Source organism: Rutilus rutilus (assembly GCF_951802725.1).
Source record: "Rutilus rutilus genome assembly, chromosome: 25".
NCBI classification, from domain to species: Eukaryota; Metazoa; Chordata; class Actinopteri; order Cypriniformes; family Leuciscidae; genus Rutilus; species Rutilus rutilus.
The window spans coordinates 18,752,403-18,771,834 of NC_140229.1; the positions used below are offsets into that span (position 1 = coordinate 18,752,403).

The window sequence follows — 19,432 nt, forward strand, 5'->3', positions numbered from 1 at the left end:
AGGGATATCCTGGACGAAAACCTTCTCCAGAGTGCTCTGGACCTCAGACTGGGCCGAAGGTTCACCTTCCAACAAGACAATGACCCTAAGCACACAGCTAAAATAAGTGGCTTCACAACAACTCCGTGACTGTTCTTGAATGCCCCAGCCAGAGCCCTGACTTAAACCCAATTGAGCATCTCTGGAGAGACCTGAAAATGGCTGTCCACCAACGTTTACCATCCAACCTGACAGAACTGGAGAGGATCTGCAAGGAGGAATGGCAGAGGATACCCAAATCCAGGTGTGAAAAACTTGTTGCATCTTTCCCAAAAAGACTCATGGCTGTATTAAATAAAAAGGGTGCTTCTACTAAAAACTGAGCAAAGGGTCTGAATACTTAGGACCATGTGATATTTCAGTATTTCTTTTTTAATAAATGTGCAAAAATGTCAACAATTCTGTGTTTTTCTGTCAATATGGGGTGCTGTGTGTACAATAATGAGGCAAAAAATTCACTTAAATGATTTTAGCAAATGGCTGCAATATAACAAAGAGTGAAAAATTGAAGGGGGTCTGAATACTTTCCGTACCCACTGTACTGTTGATTAGCCAATAAATTTTTCAGTTAAGCTCATTTAAATAAAACATTAATAAAGCTATTAACGCTAAGTACAATGAACCTCATATTGTTAAGTCATGAGCATTGTGTCAGGAGGGAATACCCATAAGCCCTGGCTTTTGAATAATTAAAATATGTATGCTTAATAAGAACAGGGCCATAGACATTAGAATTATTGAAGGCTTTGAGCTCTATTTAGTAGTGTGATGTTGTTTAGTTAGTAAATAACTGTACATAATCTCCTTTCATGTTCCACGGAAAAAAGTAAGTCGTGGGTTGAAACAATATGAGGGTGAGCAAATGATGACAGAACTTTTATTTTGGGGGTTGATATCATTAAAACAGCTGAGATGCTAAAGAGATCTCATCTTTTACTACATTAACACTAAACCTTATCTGCTGGCTCATGGATAAAACAGACTACTGGTTTCATATTAATTAACAGGTTGTTGGTCTTTTTTAACCATACTTTGTACTTCTGTGTGGGTGAACTGGAAGGCCGGGTGAACTGGACAGTCTATATCATCTCATAACTTTTAATTAGCTGTGAGATGTGTTCTGGAAAGACAATTTCTGGCTGGGTGTTGCATCGTTTCTCCAACCTCATGCTCCCTGGAGGATGTGCAACCATTGGCTAAAGATCAAGAATGGGCGAGTTTTCTTCCTCTTGAGACATATTCCCATGAGGCCTAATCTTTTCCAGCAGCAGACACGTCAATCTATATGATCATGTGTCAATCATCCGTGATGCAATAATGCTTTTCAACACATTCATCTACCACATATTTACATGAAAAAGCAGTGTAGTGCAAAAACGCTTTCTGCGTGAACGTTCCCAAAGGTGTCTGTCTAATTCATGTCTAGCCCACACTTAAAAATAATGGAAAAATTGAGCACTTTTGGGATATCATGATCGAGGTTAATAGAGCACACAACAGTCAATATCTGAATGCACTTCCAGTAGTAGGTCGTTGACTGGGCAAAATGTCAAGACTCCTTTCTGAACAAGAAGGGATGGGGGCTGATGAATAATTCATGGGGAGAGTTTGGTCAAACACAGTGCTGTGTCTGTTTAGCTGTCGCTTCGGCAGGCAAGAGAGAGAAGGGGAGAGATGCAACACTAGGAAAACACCGGAGCTGATATGCCATCTGGACCTCATATCAGACAGCTTGACGTGTTCCTTGAGGACTTTGTGCGGGACAAACTCTTCATGTTAGCCCCCTCTTGAGAAATGACATATTTAGTGATAATTATGACATGCCCAGAAGAATTTTGAACTTTCTTTTTTTAGAGAGGGCAGGGCTGGCACAAATCGGAGAGGCTCTCCTTCAGGGTTATGAGGCCAATATTGATCTGACAGCATTCAAAGAAGCGAAATATGGGAGGACATTTCCTTGGCTTGAACATGTGGGTGCAGCCAAGTAGCTTGAACTTTCTTTTACTAACTTGTGGCCACAATGACAGAGATTTTAATGGCTGAAGGTTGCAGTACTCTTGGCTGCTAGTAGCTGATGCCGCTGGCAGTGTGTAATTGGGCATAGCTTTTAATAATCGTATCAAAAAAAGTGCCCACGTCGTCGCCTATGTTGCCAGATATCGCCAACACTTACTGAAAAGTAGTGTCTTCCGGTGATTTTGTCGCTGCAAATCATGGTCAGTGTGAACAGCCCCTTTAGTCACACAAACTTAATAGCAAATGCCAAAGTTTGAGACACAAACAGCCATCTAAGCTTTAAAGTAAAAACCTTCTGAACATATTAACTTTACATTACTGATCAAAAGTTTGGAATAATTAAAAAAAAAATGTTTATGAAAGAATTATCTTATGCCCACCAAAAATACAGTAAAAACAATAATGTCGTGAAATATTATGACAATTTAAAATAGCTGTATTCTATTTGAATATATGCAATGTATTCCTGTGATGGTAAAGCTGACGGCATCATTACTCCAGTGTCTTCAGCGTCACATGATCCTTCAGAAATCATTATATGCTGATTTTCTGCTCAATTATTGTTTATTGTTTTTTTTTAGATACATTTTTTAAATGGTAATGTATTATGGTTTCCACAAAAAAGGCATAAGCATATGAGCATAAGAGACTTCTTTCAAAAACATAAAAAACATAAAAAATAATTACAGACCCCAAACTAATTTTGGTAGTGCATATTTCTAATTACATCTACAGTTGTTTAATTCTTATTTCCATGTACAAATGAGCTACATGAAATGTCCAACAAGTGAAAAATGATGTGTTGGGCCTACTCGGTTCTTCTCAGTAACATTTTCTTTTTTCTTTTCTTTTTTTTTTTTTCTGGAAAATCTATATTGCTAAAAAGAGTATTAATAATAAATTCATAAAAGTTGATCAATACTAATTTCCATTTGACAAATGTATATTTCTCACCATTGATTTTGACAACATTCTCATTATAAAACAGAACTTGGTGGTGTACAATTCATACAGTTTATTACAAAAATGTAATTATTAAATTAAAGTGGGGAAGCATAAAAGTAAATTACACTTTCAAATGGCAATGTTTCAAGATTGAGGGGCAGGTGGAACCTGAACAAATCAATACCCACCCAATACACTCACACACATGCTCTTTATGACCCTTCTCCAACACACAGGTGAAGTGTATCATTTCTGCACAACCAGCAGCACCAAATGACACGCTCCTCTAAACTAGCACTTTAACGATACCTCTATATTCAGATCTTGACATTTGCTTACACACTCTCCTATAAAATGAGACTACATATTTACACTCAAACATTGAGTCAGTGTTGACATAGTCAGTGAGATCAGAGGTCACGTTTAAATTATTTGGTAAAACAGTACAACGTCTATTACTGTCGTGAAGGGCATGTCAATCTGAGAATCTCCTCAAATAAAACTGTACAAAGAGGTTTGCAGAAACTCAAAGCATAACAAATCCAGTATTAAGCAGCAAATATAAAGGTTTTAACTCAGTCGTTTTATTTAGTTATTCTGATACACAAATTTTCCAAGGATTTACATTAAATAACAAAGGAAAGGGTCAATTTTAGGGTATATTAACAAAGTTTATAGTTTATGTATAGGTCCACACATGCGTCAAATGACGCTGAGTGATTCATCAAAGGCTGGATAGCTTTCATTGGTATGTTCCATTGCTCTTTATTTGAGCACTAACCCTGCTCTGTATGGCCCACGGAGGCTTCTTCACCCATCTGACACATGTATCCAGGTGCATTAAAGAACAAAGTGAGGCCTCCAAATGTTTTTTAGTAAAATATGCATCTGAGGCATCTCTCAGATGGCCATTTGCAATATCCAGCACAATCTATTAAAGAAGCACTGACAGCATGAGTGGTATCATGAGAACAAAGCTTGATGCATTGGTGAAATGCAGGTAGGCACAAATCCTCCGCCGGTGGATTATTTTTGTGGAACAAAACATTCCCTTTAGTGTATGGTCGGTATGTCTCCAATCCAAGCTCCAGGTAACGGTCTGGGACACGTGTATTCATTCTGTAGGAAGCAAAAAAGACAGATGATGATTACTACGGTACAAAACCATGAGGTTCAGTTTAGAACTGATACACAGGTCAATGGCACGATGCTCTCTTTTGTACTGATGCATTTATTTATTTATTCAAAAATATACATTTCAAAAATGCAAATAATACATCATCCTGCTCAACCTTTACTATAATGAGCATGTTTTTCGTTCTTTTTTTGGGGATAAAAAAAATAAATATTTCAATATCTTTTGGGGAGCAGGAAGTCAAAAATATAAGGGTTTAATGATATCATAATGAAGAAAAATAGAATTCTATTCTTGAAAAAAAAAAAAAAAAGTCATGAGGTGCGACTCCCCCCCAAAACAATAATACTTGATTAATTGACTTGACAAATACTTCATTACATTTGTATTTAAAAAAAAATCACCTTGAAAAATATATTTGAAAATGTTTTGTGAACACATGGTGTAATAATAATAAAAAAAAAACTACATAGAAAACTTTTCAAAAGTTTTTCAAAAACAAATGAAACCAATATGAATACAAAGAAAGAGTACATTGCAAAGATTTTCAAAAGATCTTTCCTTTTCTGTATGTTATTTGTCATTGACCCTAAACTCTAATTAAAGATAAATCTGATTATATAAAAATATAAGGATAATAAATCACACATTACTTCAGCCGCATGCAATTGTGATGTAAAATGAAACGCTGATGCATGTCCAAGAAATAAAAAAAAACTTTGAGAAGCAGAAATGAAAGCTTTAGCGTAAGTTCTGCCAGGAAGACTCAATTGTTACGTCACTTATTACCTTCTCATCTATCCAATCATGTTCTAATACTTGCAGTATAAACGATCGGTACTTACACATGTCTGAGTTCGCAGATGCTGACACCTACATTCACCTCCATCCTCCCTACCACCACGAGGATGGTCCCTTCCCCTTCATCCTCCCCACCACCACCAGGATGGTCCCTTCCCATACCTCCCAGGGGGTCGGCTGCGCCCCTGCCTTCGTCTTCAGGCAGGAAATGCAGATTCTGTACCCTGTACCCATACTTGTTACGTTATTTTGCCTCCCGAGTCTTTCTGGTAGAACTGGATAATTTGGCAGCTATCAGTAAAGAAAGTCAGAAATCCAATATGGCAGCACATTGTATGCCATCATTGTTAAGATGTTAATTACAGTTGAGACGACTGAATTTACTCAGCTCAAGTGACCTTGCTGTCATGAGCACTTCGTCTTAAATGGATTAAACAAACCGCTGTGAATACTAATTAGCAATATGCATTGAGCACAATCATCATTATCTCAATTATCCTCAAGTTCAACTGAGGTTCTTTCAGAAACCATGGGAATAGCAGCTATACTGCCCAATGAGTCAACCTGAAGACAAAGATTGGAGTAATTACTTGATAAAATGAGGACAAAATGAGGACAAAAGTGATGCCGCCTTTCTTACCCATGAGAATAAAATCTTCACCATCAAATGAATTAAATCTATCTCACTTCATCTAAATTAACACACAGTGAATGGGCTGTTTGTCATATCTCTAACACTTCGGAGTAGCTGCAGACTTTTGATGCAGCTCATTTCAATGGCTGCCCCTGGTTCCCATCCACTTTCATTGTATGGAAAAGTGCAGTTTGGACATTCTGCCAAATATCTCATTTTGCGTGGCATAAAAAAAAGAAGTCATACAGGTTTAGAAAGACATGAGGGTGAGTAAATGATGACTAATTTCATTTGTATCCCTTTTAAGAAAAAAAAAAAGATCAATGAAATGTCTTTGAATAGAGAAATGGGATGTAATGCTAGTAAACTCAAGTTTCAGGCAGAGATAACGGTGCAAACAGCAGATCCTTCAAGAGGATGCTCTCGGAACTTGCAAAAATAAGGGAATCATTTTTTAGTTAAAATGGCAGCTTTTTTCCACCATTGCGAGGCTTTGTTGGAGCAGCCTGAGGGTGAGCTTTGATTTTCTTGTATTCAAACTGGCTGACACAAGCTGTATACCCTTGACTTACAATTTAAGTGAAATTCTAGATAGGCTGAAATTACTGACAGCGAGTTCTTTCAGCATATGCAGGGCTCTACGGCATGAACATTTGACATTGAAAATTACTGTGTACAGTATGTGGAAAATGATTTGCCTGCACTGGTAAATTTAATTGATTGATATAATACAGGTATTATCAAAAAAATTACCCTCCTTTATATGCAAGTTATGTTTCAACGGGACATTCTGCTCCATTTAAAAACAGCATCCTGTATGTACGCCCCAATGTGAAATTAAGGTATACCGCGTGAATATTAATTGTGTCGTGTCCTTCTGAGTGTCCTGTAATTCATTAAATATTCATGAGCTATGCCCTCACATATTTGTTATTTATTAGCTGTGTCTTTGTTGGCTGCATACGTCATAAAGGTTGTTTTATTTCAGAACAGTAACCATTGTAAAACTGATCGTTATTCCTATAAAGTATAAATTGTTGTAATTTCTTACGACTTTGGAATGACAAATCTATCTATCTATCTATATACACTGTAAAAATAAGTTCCCTTTCAGTCGCTCACGTTCAACGTAGTCGACGTGTCGACTGATCGGGATCACGCTGTCATCTTCGAGCATTGATAAAACGAGCTAATGCACACATTGCCATGTGAGCTTTGCATCCACGCTCCGCCCCGCAGCACGGGTATAAATACGGAAGTGGATCCAAGCACCACTTGTCTTTTGCTTCGGAACCAGTTGGTCTTCATGACGGTGTCTATGAAGAGTGTTGATATATTCAACGAGCGAGTGTGTCGGTGCTTCTTCTGGAAGTCTCTCCCGGGGCTGGTGTTTCTACAGCGCGAGTGCAGCGGTGGTTGTGAGCCTTCTGAGCTCTCAACTGCTGTTTTAACAGCATTCCTTTTTGTGTTTGTTTGTCTGACGCCCGGTTGAGGGCGAAGAAAGTGAGTGCTTCACTGGCACAGGCTGCACCATCCCTGTCAGTGTTGCCGCGATCATTCCCCTGTGTGCCTCGGCACTGGTGAGAGTTTTTCATTTCCTGAAAGAGCAACACGGGTGTGTTTGCATATTTTTCAAGATATCATTCCACCCGTGCGTTTCTGGATGACGCCCTGTCCCCCTCTGACGGTCACATTAGTTGCATCACGTGTTTGGGTTAAGTTTGGGTTACAGCTTCAGCTTTTGTGGATAGCTCATATTCTCATTGCGAGAACATGACTAGCATGGTGTTGAGATTGAGACTCGCCTTCGTCCGCGAAGGTGGAGTCCCCATTACCACACCCCACACTAGGGTGCCGTGAGGAATGGGTGATCAGAGGATCATAGTAATGGCTTTCCCGCCCGGAAACCAATGCCTGTGGGCCCCTCAATCCTCTATCACACCGCAGCCGGTGGATCTCCCCGTTGAGCATGCTGGTCCCTCTTTAATGGACCGACCAGCCGTTTCATTCAGGGCCCCTCCAGAGGACAGGATGCCGATTGCAGCATCGGAGGGTGAGCTGAGCTCTGGAGATGACAACTCGGCTGCGTTATCCCCTTTGGGGAACGTTGCCCGAGCCAGATCCAGAGATGTCAGCTATGCTGAAACGGGCCACCAAGGCTGTCGGGCTCACGTGGAATCCTCCACCGTGTCCCGAACGGTCTCAGTTGGATGATTCGTTTCTTCGTTTCCTGGTTCTCAGCCCGCCGCCCCAGTGCCTTTCCTTCCCGAAGTGCATGGAGAGCTTGCCAGGTCGTGGACGGCACCTTTCTCTGCCAGAGACTGCCTGAGTAGCTCCTCCCCCCTCACTACCCTTGACAGAGGAGCGGTGAAGGGTTACAGGGCTATCCCTCCAGTGGTGCGGTCTGTTGCAACACACCTGTGTCTGGCAGCCGCTACCTCTTGGACGGGGGATCCTCGTCTCCCCTCTAAGGCCTGTGAGTTCTTGTCCGTTCTTACGGGCAGAGCTTACAAAGCCTGTGGGCAAGCCGCTTCCTCTTTGAGTGCCATGGCGTTGCACTCATGGACATGCACGAGGGTAGCCCGGACCGTGCACTCATAGGTGAGCTCCGCACCGCAACCGACCTCGCCCTCCGGGGTACGGCCGTTGCGGCTTACGCGATCGGACTGGCGATGTCCACCTTAGTGGTCCAGGAGCACAATCTCTGGCTCAACCTGGCCAATATGGGCCTTACATTTTTAAGTGCAATCAACTTGGATGTTTAAGTCATTTAAACTTTTCAACATTTCAAGTTGAAAATTGCTTAACTTATTTTGATGAGTTAAAACAATGTAAAAACATTTGTTGTCATAACTTATTGATCATATACATTTCTATCTATCTATCTATCTATCTATCTATCTATCTATCTATCTATCTATCTATCTATCTATCTATCTATCTATCTATCTATCTAAAAGTATCTTAGGAACAAGTTGTCCTAAACAAAAATGTGAGCACAGAGCCCTTCTCTGCAATGAAGAATCATAGCAAATAAAAACAAACAAAAAAACATTTCCCCAAAGGACATGCTCGGAGCAGAAGCACACTCTAAAATGCTAAAAAACAGACATAGCATAATAGATGATGTGAGTTTCCTTGCACTCAGTAGCCGAGTTCAAAACCCTTATACTGTGGCATGCAGCATTTGATTAGCAACCTTTGAATTTGACCTTTACCTTCAAAGTGTTTAGGATATTATACAAGATAAATGACATATTTTGTCATTGACTGTGTACGGAATAAAATATCTAAAGAATAACTGATGACAGGCCAATGAATTATTAAAAAAAAAAAGTTTGCTTGATCGGTGTCTTTGGGTTTAGGTTATTTTGCTGTTGTATGCAGTAAGGACTTTTACTGAAGTGACTGAAATAATTAGATGAAGTGGAACTGTAATTAGTTTAAGTAAAAATAATAATAATTGTACACATTAGAATGTTTGTCAACCAATCAGAATCAAGCATTCAACATAATAAAAAAAAGGTAGTATTCAGTAATTATTAAGATATTATAGCATTATAAAACACTGAATACTAACTTTAAAAATAATAATGACTGTGTTAAAAAAACACATTATGCAATGTCGCATTTCAAACTGTATTACATGTTTGTTTGAATCTTCAAGCACTGTCTAGTTATCATCCTGAAAATAAAAATAATTATTTTGCATTTTAATCCATTTTTGTGTTAAAACGCTTTTGTAGACCAATCAAATCAGAAAGGGATCATGGGTAATACTTCTCATCACTGGAAATGAAAGTGAAGTGCATTGCATCATGGAATACAGTATGGTTAAAATGGAATACAGTAAGTTAAAAATTTAACAAAATAAAATCCTGTTTTCAAGCATGGGTTTCTGCAGGCCAGAGAAGTGGGCTGAAAGGTCTTTATAATTGGTGGTAAAAGCTGCCTGTTAGGGAGGGGAGGGGAGGGGAGGGGAGGGGAGGGTAGGGTTAGGGGTTAATAATAGATGTAGCATTGTGTACCTTTCAGCCCACCCATTTCTTCGACCTGCAGCTATTCATGTCTCTCTGGTTTACGCAGATCTTCTTCTTTGCTTGTTTTTGGATTCTGAGATACTGTGGCAGACGGCAGAACCTGATTTCACCAAGTGCACGTGTTCCTAGATCAAAATCTTTGTTATTCCAATCAACCAATCAGATTTGATGGACAAGTTTACAGTTTATGTCAAGTTTAGGCTTACAACCATGTGCTTTTACATCAGTGTTATTCACCATCCTTTCCCTCTGATTTTAGGGATGACGTATGGGTAGGGTTAGGTTTAGGGGTAGGGATATGGTTAGCATTACACTTTCAGATAGGAATATTGTTCCAGAATCAATCAAATATGTTGACACAGGAACGCGTCTAACTCAGGACGTGCCAGGTTGGATATAAACTTTGCAGGACAGTGGGTCCTCAGGAGCAGGGAAGACCTCTGCATTACTTTTTATATTAATTTGTATTATTATTATTATTTTGGTAACACTTTAAGGTTCATAGTTAACATTAGTTAACTACATTTGTTAGCATGAACTAATAATGAACTGCACTTATACAGTATTTATTCATCTTTGTTAATGTCAACATTTTCTAATACTTTATTAAAATCTTGTTAACATTAGTTAAAGGACTGTGAACTAACATGAACAAACAATGAACAGCTTTATTTTTAGTAACTAACATTAACAAATATGAATAAATACTGTAACAAATGTATTGCTCATGGTTAGTTCATGTTAGTTAATACATTAATGTTAACTAATGAACCTTATTGTAAAGTGTTAACTTTTTTTTCACACAGTCTAGCATATATTGTACAGACTTCAATGTGGAATATTCGATTGGTCAGTTAATCACAGAAATAATCAACAGATGAATCGATTATTAAAATAGTCATTTCTTACAGCCATAGTTCACAGTATACACACAAATAGTAAGAGCAGTATAGTAGCATGTGATTTAAATCATATTCACAGTTATGACAGCAGTGACAGACAATGACAGACCTGCGATTACTGACAAGAGACCAGCCACAAATCGAAATTGTAGCAGCAAAAAATGTCGATAAATCAGACAAGGTGAAAGATTTTTAACACAGTTATAGGAGATGAGCATGGCTGTAAATTCCAACAAATAGGTAACTAACTAATTATGCTAATAAGTGTTGCCTAGCTGAACCCTCAGCGACTTCAATTATCACACGGTTGCACAACAAATGCGGTTTAGAGCCAAGTCAAACAGTGGATGATCACTTACTTACACTTTATAGGCCAAGGTGATAACCTAGACTGCATTTTGTCTTTATTTAGGAAAGTAAAATTAACCTCACTTCCTCGTGGGCAGAGCTGTAATTAGATCATATTAGCGAGGTTTAATTAGGAGCAGAAACATGTAGTGATTAGCTTGTATTGTGTCGGCGGTGAAGCGCTAAGTGAGACATATGTCAGGCTCAACCTGTCAGTAAAGCCATGCTGTTTCTCTACTAGAATCCGGCCCAAGGCTCCAATTATCCCAATGTGCCTTGCAAACAACGGGAGGTCAGCTGCTGTGCATGGGGTCTCCTGCTTTCTTTTTCACATATAGCAAACATGAAAGAGTGAGCAAATGAGAGATGTTTGAAACAGAAGGAAAAAAGGGTTGCCAAAAGTGCTCTTCCAGAGAGTTTTGCTCTTGTTGAACTGCTGCCTTTGAAGTCTCCTTTATGATGCCTGAATGTCTGATAATTGTGTTGATTTTGGATGTGTAGGTTTTTCTGTATAGGCAAAATAGCCAAATAATAATAATAATAATTAATAAAAAAAATAATAACAATAATAATTTGTTTGATGTTTTTGATGATGTTTTATTTATCTTAATATTTAGGCCTATGTATTTTCTCAAATAATTATTATTATTTTTTTAATCAGATTATTGAACCAAACATTTTAATAAACATAATCTAGGAGCTGTTTTACTACATTTATATTGTCTAATATAACAATAATAATTTGTTTGATGTTTTTGATGATGTTTTATTTATCTTAAAGGTGCATTGCGCGAGAGTCTGAGTTTTCGCAGAACTACGCCCCCTCTGGCGGCAAGCGAAACTGCAACCAGAGGTGTGCACGCTCACGGACCACACGCACACGCACGCTTGCACGAGCTCGAGCTGGTCATAACCCAAGGAGCATCAGCCGCACAAATCTTTTGTTTACAATCATAATGTCTTCAGAGGTAATAAAGTTTTAAATCTGCAAGTAATTTAAAATATGTGAAAGGAAAGGCAATTGAGTAAATAACACACTTATGTGTGAGGGAAAAAATGGGGGTAGTAGAAAACTTCGTTTTTTATTCCCATCTATCTCCATGTTGAACTGTGTTATGTGTTTACTGTATCCACTTATGACTATTATTATGGAAACACGTTCATGAACAATATAAGTTATAACTTTGTAAAAGCTCAAAATTGTAATCATGATACCATACCATACACAGTCGGTCAACAAAGTACACCCAAATGTCTCAAGGTAATAAACAATCAAGTGGCACTATGACGTTACCATAAAAGCCAAACAGGCTAATCCGCCGAAGATTTGCGGGGGTTTAGCCTGTTTTATTGATCAGCTAAGTAGCATATTCCAATAGCAATACATCGTAATTAAGCAGTAATTTGCTCAAAATTTGTGTCTAAGTATCTAACTTATATATCAGCATTTTATATCACAATCATTCTGAACCTGATCACTGACAATGGTAAGTTAGTAAAACCTATTCCGATTGTACATTTATCTAGCTTACGCTAAAGCATTACACATTTTATGGATCGTCATTTATTGTCATTATTGGCCGTATCAGACATTAGAGAATGGGATATATCTTACCTTTTTATCAAGAAAAAAGCCAACTGAGGATCCCGTTTGAGCCCTAGAGCAGACCGGAGATCTCTCCATTTGTTGAAAGCCTTCCCTATGTTTACTCTCGTCTTACCCCGACGCCTGTCTGACTCCAATTTGGACCTTTTGGTTGCACTAGACAAAAGTTCTCTTTTTTTTATCTTACGTGGAGTTTGCGTTGGTGTTTGAAATGAACTACAAGCCGGTCTCTTAGAATCCATTTTCTACGGAGAATGGCGGCGTCGGCGCATACAAACCTGCCAGACATATGAGCGTGCCGTGAACGCGCATGACGTCACGCCCAGTCTCAGATTCCGACCCGAATCCCTCTTATTTATTTTACTGTACAGGATTATAGAGGCAATCGCAGTGATCAGAGAAGGGCTCAGTCAGCCCATCAGGCAATTGTTTAAGCATGTATGGGTTAGAAAACGGGTATTTTTAACATGAAAAGTTGCGCAATGCACCTTTAATATTTAGGCCTATGTAACTTTTTTTTTTTTTTTTCATCAGATTATTGAACCAAACATTTTAAATCTAGTTAATAAACATAATCTAGGAGCTGTTTTACTACATTTATATTGTCTAATATAACAATAAAATGCATCATTTACATATATAAATATATAAAACCAGTGTTATTTTAGTTTTATTTTGAATTAATTTCTATTTTAGATGATTATTTTTGTTTTAGTTGCTTTGTTATGTGCTTTTGTAATTTTTTCCCCCATTTTTAACAAATATTTTAGTTATAGTAACTTGCCAAGGTAACATTTCTCATTTTCACTTTTAAAGTTTAAGTTTTGAATCTAGTATTTATATTTCATTTGAACTTAATTTAAATTACAAAAAAGATTTTTAATAGTTTTTGTTTTAGCTATAACAATACTGATGAGGACTTCCATCAACATTTTTGATTCATCAAATGAATCATCTGAGAGCTGAATTTCTGAATCAAAGTTTTGAACCGATTCATTTGAACTGATTCATGAAAATGAACCGATGTTACACCATTTAAATCAGGAAGAATAATGAAACTAATCTAATGAAATTCTCCTTAGGAAACTTAATGTCTGAATAAAAAACGAATTAATATCATCACAATACTCACGTTGCTGCTTAATGTATGACCGACAAAATTACTGTGAATCAGTAGATCACTCAGTCTAAGTACTGTATGTCTTATAAAAGAAAGGTCAGTGTTCGCTCTGTGCCGATACCCTTGGACTCGTTCACTATCACTGACAAATCACATCACACGGGGCATTTCCTCCTCAACTCTCTCTGATCCAAGGACAGCGCGGTCTGTCTGAAACCCCGGGGCTGGGTTTATTTATATTTGCATTATTGAGCTCATTACTTTAGAGCCACATCTGAGCGTCCGGACACATTATTCACCACAAGACAGATATAGCTAATCTTTGTTTCCTAATCTTGAGAAATGCAATACTGAAATTCAGTAGAGAGTCATTATAATAACAACTGTACATATTTTCTTCCACTAACAATAGTGATGCTAATGTCTCATGATTTCCATCAAATTCTATTTCTTGCTCAGTTACACTATAGAAAGACCCTTATTTTACAGAGATACAGGATTTTCAAAAGACTAATTAGCCATACTTTTTTTCTGCACATAATGTTCCCATAACATCCTGTAATTTAGTGTGTTAAATAGGGGAGAGTTTTATAATGTCTCTGAGCAATCAGCGATGATAAAATTAATGTCTTTCTTTAGCTCCTTTTCTGAAACGATATAACAGCACTTTATCTTGATCTAGAATGATTGAAAATCAAATCAAGAGCAATACTGCAGCTGCATGTATAAAAGTGCATAAAAGGCTTGCATACTTGAGATCATTACATGGCTTTTCAAATGTTGACCCTTCAGACCAACATGAAACCCACCCAAAAATCCAATTACACTACAGCACAGTAGAATGACTCACACAAATACACATATAGTAATGGACCCCAAAAGACGAATTTCATAGAGCCATTGAAAGACTGGATTATTTCCCATTAGTCATTTCAACTGTGTTCAAATCATATTCAGTGTGAGAAGAGCCAAAAAAAAACCTATTTCATAAAAGTACTTCTGTCCCTTGTGGCACAATATGAAAAAGAGGTAGAGAGAGAGAGAATGTGGATTGTTTCATTTCAGTGGACTGCAGCCTCCATATGCGAAACATGCATTTGTGTGCCCGCAGGCAAAAAAAATAAATTATAACAAAAATCTCTTCAACCATCTTTTCTGTGCACTGCTCATCAGCCTTCAATAATTCAGAGATTTGCAAAAGTTGCTGAAAGAGACCTCTTAAAAAATATGACCAATCATATATATATATATATATATATATATAAAATAATGAAATAAAAGAACTAACTAAATTCCATAAAAGCCAGTTTATTATTTTGTTTCGTTGTATGAAATTAGTAACTAAAATATGGAGCTTTAAATTATACCTTAAATAATGCTGTTACATCGCTACTTGATTAATATTAAAGCATTTCACTATAATTTTTTACTCAACATCTTCTCTGAACAACAACAACAACAACAAAAAGTAAATTATAATAAAGTGAGGAATACAGACTATGGGACATGGAAAGTCACCGTTCAAAGCTTTTTGTTTGAAGTGTCATAAATGGGATATACGTTTGTATGGAAACACTAAATACTTGCCGTGAGCATGACTGTAAAAAATTATATGATCAAAGTTATGACAACATGGTTTTACATTGCTTTTACTCATCAAAATAAGTTAAGCAATTTTCAACTTTTTTATAAGTTATACAAGATTCAACTCATTTTTTTAAAGACAGTTTAATGTAATTTAAGTTGAAATGACTTAAACATAAAAGTTGATTGTACTTACAAATTTTTTTTTTTACAGTGATATGCATCAGCTGATTGTCCTGTACACAAGAAAAAATGACCTATGAAGTAGAGAGGGTTACTGCACTTGAGTTACTGACTCGGATTTGGATTTATTAATGTCACATTGGCTAGATGCAAAGAAAATATAAATTAAATAATTAAATAATTAAAAACAACAAAACGACAATATACATTTTTTTTTTTTTTATCATGGTTCCTTTGGATTGACAAAAAACATCCTACTAGCACTACGTTTTATCCAGCTTTTTGTAGCCTGTATGGCTTTTCTCTCTCTTAAAGGGCAACTCTCGCAAAAATGCAACATATGGTCTTTTTGTTAATCTACCTGAGGCAAACTTTCGTTTACAAGTATAATTAGAATGGAAACGCCTCTTTTGAGTTTGACCGTATTTTCGGTTTCAGTCAAACTGCCTTTTGAATGGGAGTGTTTGGGGCACTTCTATGATAGCATCACAATCGCTATTTTTAAAACACTAAGAAGGCTCACACAACATGAAACTTTGCTCAAAGTATCACCAGGGGCTCTACACATGAACTCGAGCATTGAGAACATTGTTTGTGTACAAAGAGTTTACTAAGAAGAAAGATTTTGAACAACTCACTGCAGCTGTGTCTGCCGGCATTTTGACTTTTACATTCCGAATGTGAATGAACTGACTCTTTTAGTATTGCTTCTTATATGAGCATCCGTTTTCAAATACAAGGTCAATATTGATTTTCACTAATGACAAAACAACAAATTATCCGTGAATTTATATGGATCTAAGCTTTAGGAGCTTTCCATCTTTACCTGTTACGTTGCATTCGGAGACTATTGAAAATGACTACTCGCATTAATATTGTTGTAGTGTTTTTCTTGTTGGTCAATTGTTTTGTACATTGTAAAGGACTATAACATAATAAACAGCCTAGATATACAATATCCATTACATCTTGGGACCTTTATTACAAACAAAACAGATCATAGAAAGATCATATAATTTAAGTTAGAGATGAAATTACTTGAGACTCGACTCGGACTCTAGTTATAAAGACTTGTAAGGCTCTTACGGGTAGAATTACCATTCCAGACAATCACACTAAATGTAGTAACTCGAAGTCCTCAGCGACTACAGATCCTTTATTTCTCTGTATTCTGTCCTTGCATTTTTATTTAAGCTCTTTGGTAAAGATTTGACTCATAGATGGACAGATTGAAAACCAAAATATAAAAAATCCTAGTGTTCTACCACCATCTTATGATTCCATTGACCTAGTTTGCTAAGAGATGCACAAACAAAAGATAAAAACAACAACTTTATTACATATACTTCCTGTATTTAATAATGAAGATTTGTATGGGCTAAACACTGAGGCTGCACTATATCAACAAAACTAAAAAGCACATTAGATCGGCATGATGGAGCTATAGTGTGGATCCTCCATCTGTGCAGTCATCAAATTAAAATTTGAATGTCCTATCTTAAGTGTTTAAATATTTCTACATGCTCAAAGTGAAAGCAGCTTATCAATTTACCCATTTTGTTGTTTGTTTTACCACTGCAATAGATTGTTCTCTCTCTATAAAAACGCAACAAGGAAGAAAAATCAGGCTTTCCGGCTGTCTTTGCCTGAGGACTATACAAGGTTCCAGCTGGGGCTTTTAATAAAATGCAAGACCCACAGTAAAAGCCTAGAGTCATTTACAACATGCAAACAAGATGATTTGTTTCGTTCATGCTTGGTTCACTAGAAATAGAAATGTCTTTACTTTTGGCTTAATATGTTTAATACATCCTACACATAATTTCTTTCACCTGACTTACCTCACGGCCTAGATTTGCATTTATTTTTAAAGAGATGCCGTTGGCATGCTTTGCAGCCTGTTTAAGGGTAAAAGGAGAAACATGCAGCTGTCTGAAAGACGTGTTTTACTTATCTTGTTACCTTTAAACTTAGGGTAAGTGTAGCCCATGTATTCTTTAAGCCCACTTTCAACTCTAAAGTCAAGAAAATAAGATTTTATGCTGCTCATTATTTTAACCAATCCAGTGATTTGTTACTTCCCTGGCACTTTTTATTGCATACCAATCACATTTGGCAATGTTGAGTTAGCCCCACCACCCATGTGCATGCTGTCTCAGGGGACCTCACACAAAGTCACCCAAAACTTTGGTGTTTCGGGACCCTTCAGAAATCAACACATTTCTGCAATTTCCAGCCATTTCTTTGGTAACTACATTGATATTATGTCAAATAAGAGATTCATATATTGTTTTTTGTGTATGAACAAATAGTACTTTACCATTTTATATTATTTTCCTTTAAATGGAAAGATGAGTTTTATTAACTTGCGTTCAAAGCCAATCTCTAGGTCAAACCATTAGCCTTACAGAAAGGCGAGACTGCCAAACAATTAAGCAGTGAACTGCAAACGGTAAATGTTTTGCGATTCATTTTACATTAATTTACAAATAAATGTACAAATAAATACATCATAAATTGTTTTGTAGAGAAGATTATTTTCATAAATTAACTTTTTTTCAAGATGGGCTTAAATGGTACAGTGCCACAAAACGCATGCAAACTATAGCCAACACAAGCTAACCTTGAATGAAAAAAACTTAACATTTCTCACTGTGGGCACAATGAAAATTACTATGATACTTAGTCCACAGTATATTTAAGCTCCATGCATGTATTTGTAAACATCTCTTAATTGTTTGTCTTTTTTCACCATTACTCACTGTGGAACCATTTAAACCTACCTTATGCGTTTCAATGGGGAATCCCTCTAATTGCAAACTTTGATACATTTTGTGTGTTTAATGATAACATTTCTTTGTGTGCCTTTACCTTACTAACCTTTTAATCTTACCTCACTTACTACCTTAATTTACAACTATATTTGGATAGGCCTACAAATTACACACATTCATTAAACCCATTGAATCAAATTACCCAAGCCGACATACGGCTCCATACTCCAGACATGGGGGGCAACTATAGGGGACCCCCTAAGCCCAGAGTATGGAGCCCCAACTCGGCTTGGCTCCCGAGATACACCCGCTCAAACTTCCAGTTTGACTCCAGCTACAACTCCAGTCAAGCCGACTTAAGGCTCCAGACCACCGGCCACTAACACCTACCCATCCCACCCAGGGCTCTAATCAAACATTAGCAAAATCATTTTTTTTATAATACTTCCCTGTCACTGAATAAATATATTGATGTTTTACTTCTTTAAAATCAATATTTCTTTTTATATTTTGTGAATCAAAGATGATGTGGGCTAATTTGGAACACATGCAGGCGTGCCAAAGTACCAATTAACCCATTTGTGCCCAAATTTTTCCGAATGGTTTCATGCATATAATCCTGTTAATAGTGTCCTATGTGAACATGTTCTGCATTTATTTTCCCCAGGTTTTTTTTTTCTTTCTTGAAAATCATATTTGAATGTGCGGCAACTATAGTTGCCGGTGGGCAAATATGTTGTATGCACCCCTTCAATGTAAAATATGAATAGGAGGAGAACATTTGGCATTTATCTCAAAATAACTGCTTTCAACAGATCAATCTTTATTCATAAACAAATTTATTATGTATAAAAGTCGAAGAACATTTGATGCAGACCCCCAAAAAAACTGCATCTAGCTTATAATCTCTTAAATATGAAAACACAACAAACAACAAATCCATTTGCCTTAACCATTGTGCGCTGTTCAGGGTCTTTTTGACCCACATTTCTGACTTTCATTCATGGGGATAACAGGGATAATTTGACATGGTTAAGTGTTTTTAAAAGATTTTTGCCAATCTTTTGGAAAATGCTGTTCTAAAAGTAACAATTTATCACTTTAACCAGTAGATGGCTGCAGAGCACCACTATTTGCTATTTGCTTTTTGACTAACTGAAAGACATCTTTTCACAAGTTTTTCCAGTTGTACTCATATCTACATATAATGAAATCACAATTATAATAATAAAAGTAACTTTTTGTCAAAGTTTAGGCACTCTTTGTACTGAAAAAAAATCTGTTTTTCAGTAATGTTATATTATA

General features: G+C 36.9%; 1 protein-coding gene across 2 annotated transcripts in view; it reads right to left on the reverse strand.

The window, feature by feature from the left end:
* Positions 1 to 2,736: 2,736 nt before the first annotated feature.
* Positions 2,737 to 19,432, reverse strand: part of lrrtm4l1 (leucine rich repeat transmembrane neuronal 4 like 1) — a 53,190-nt gene continuing 36,494 nt past the window's right edge. The window contains exon 3 of one of the 2 annotated variants that reach the window (XM_084400507.1): positions 2,737 to 4,119. In XM_084400507.1, the coding sequence (XP_084256633.1) occupies positions 4,054 to 4,119 (66 nt within the window). In that variant the 3' untranslated portion in view covers positions 2,737 to 4,053. The remainder of the gene's footprint in view (positions 4,120 to 19,432) is intronic. The other variant, XR_014626305.1, reaches the window with a different exon arrangement.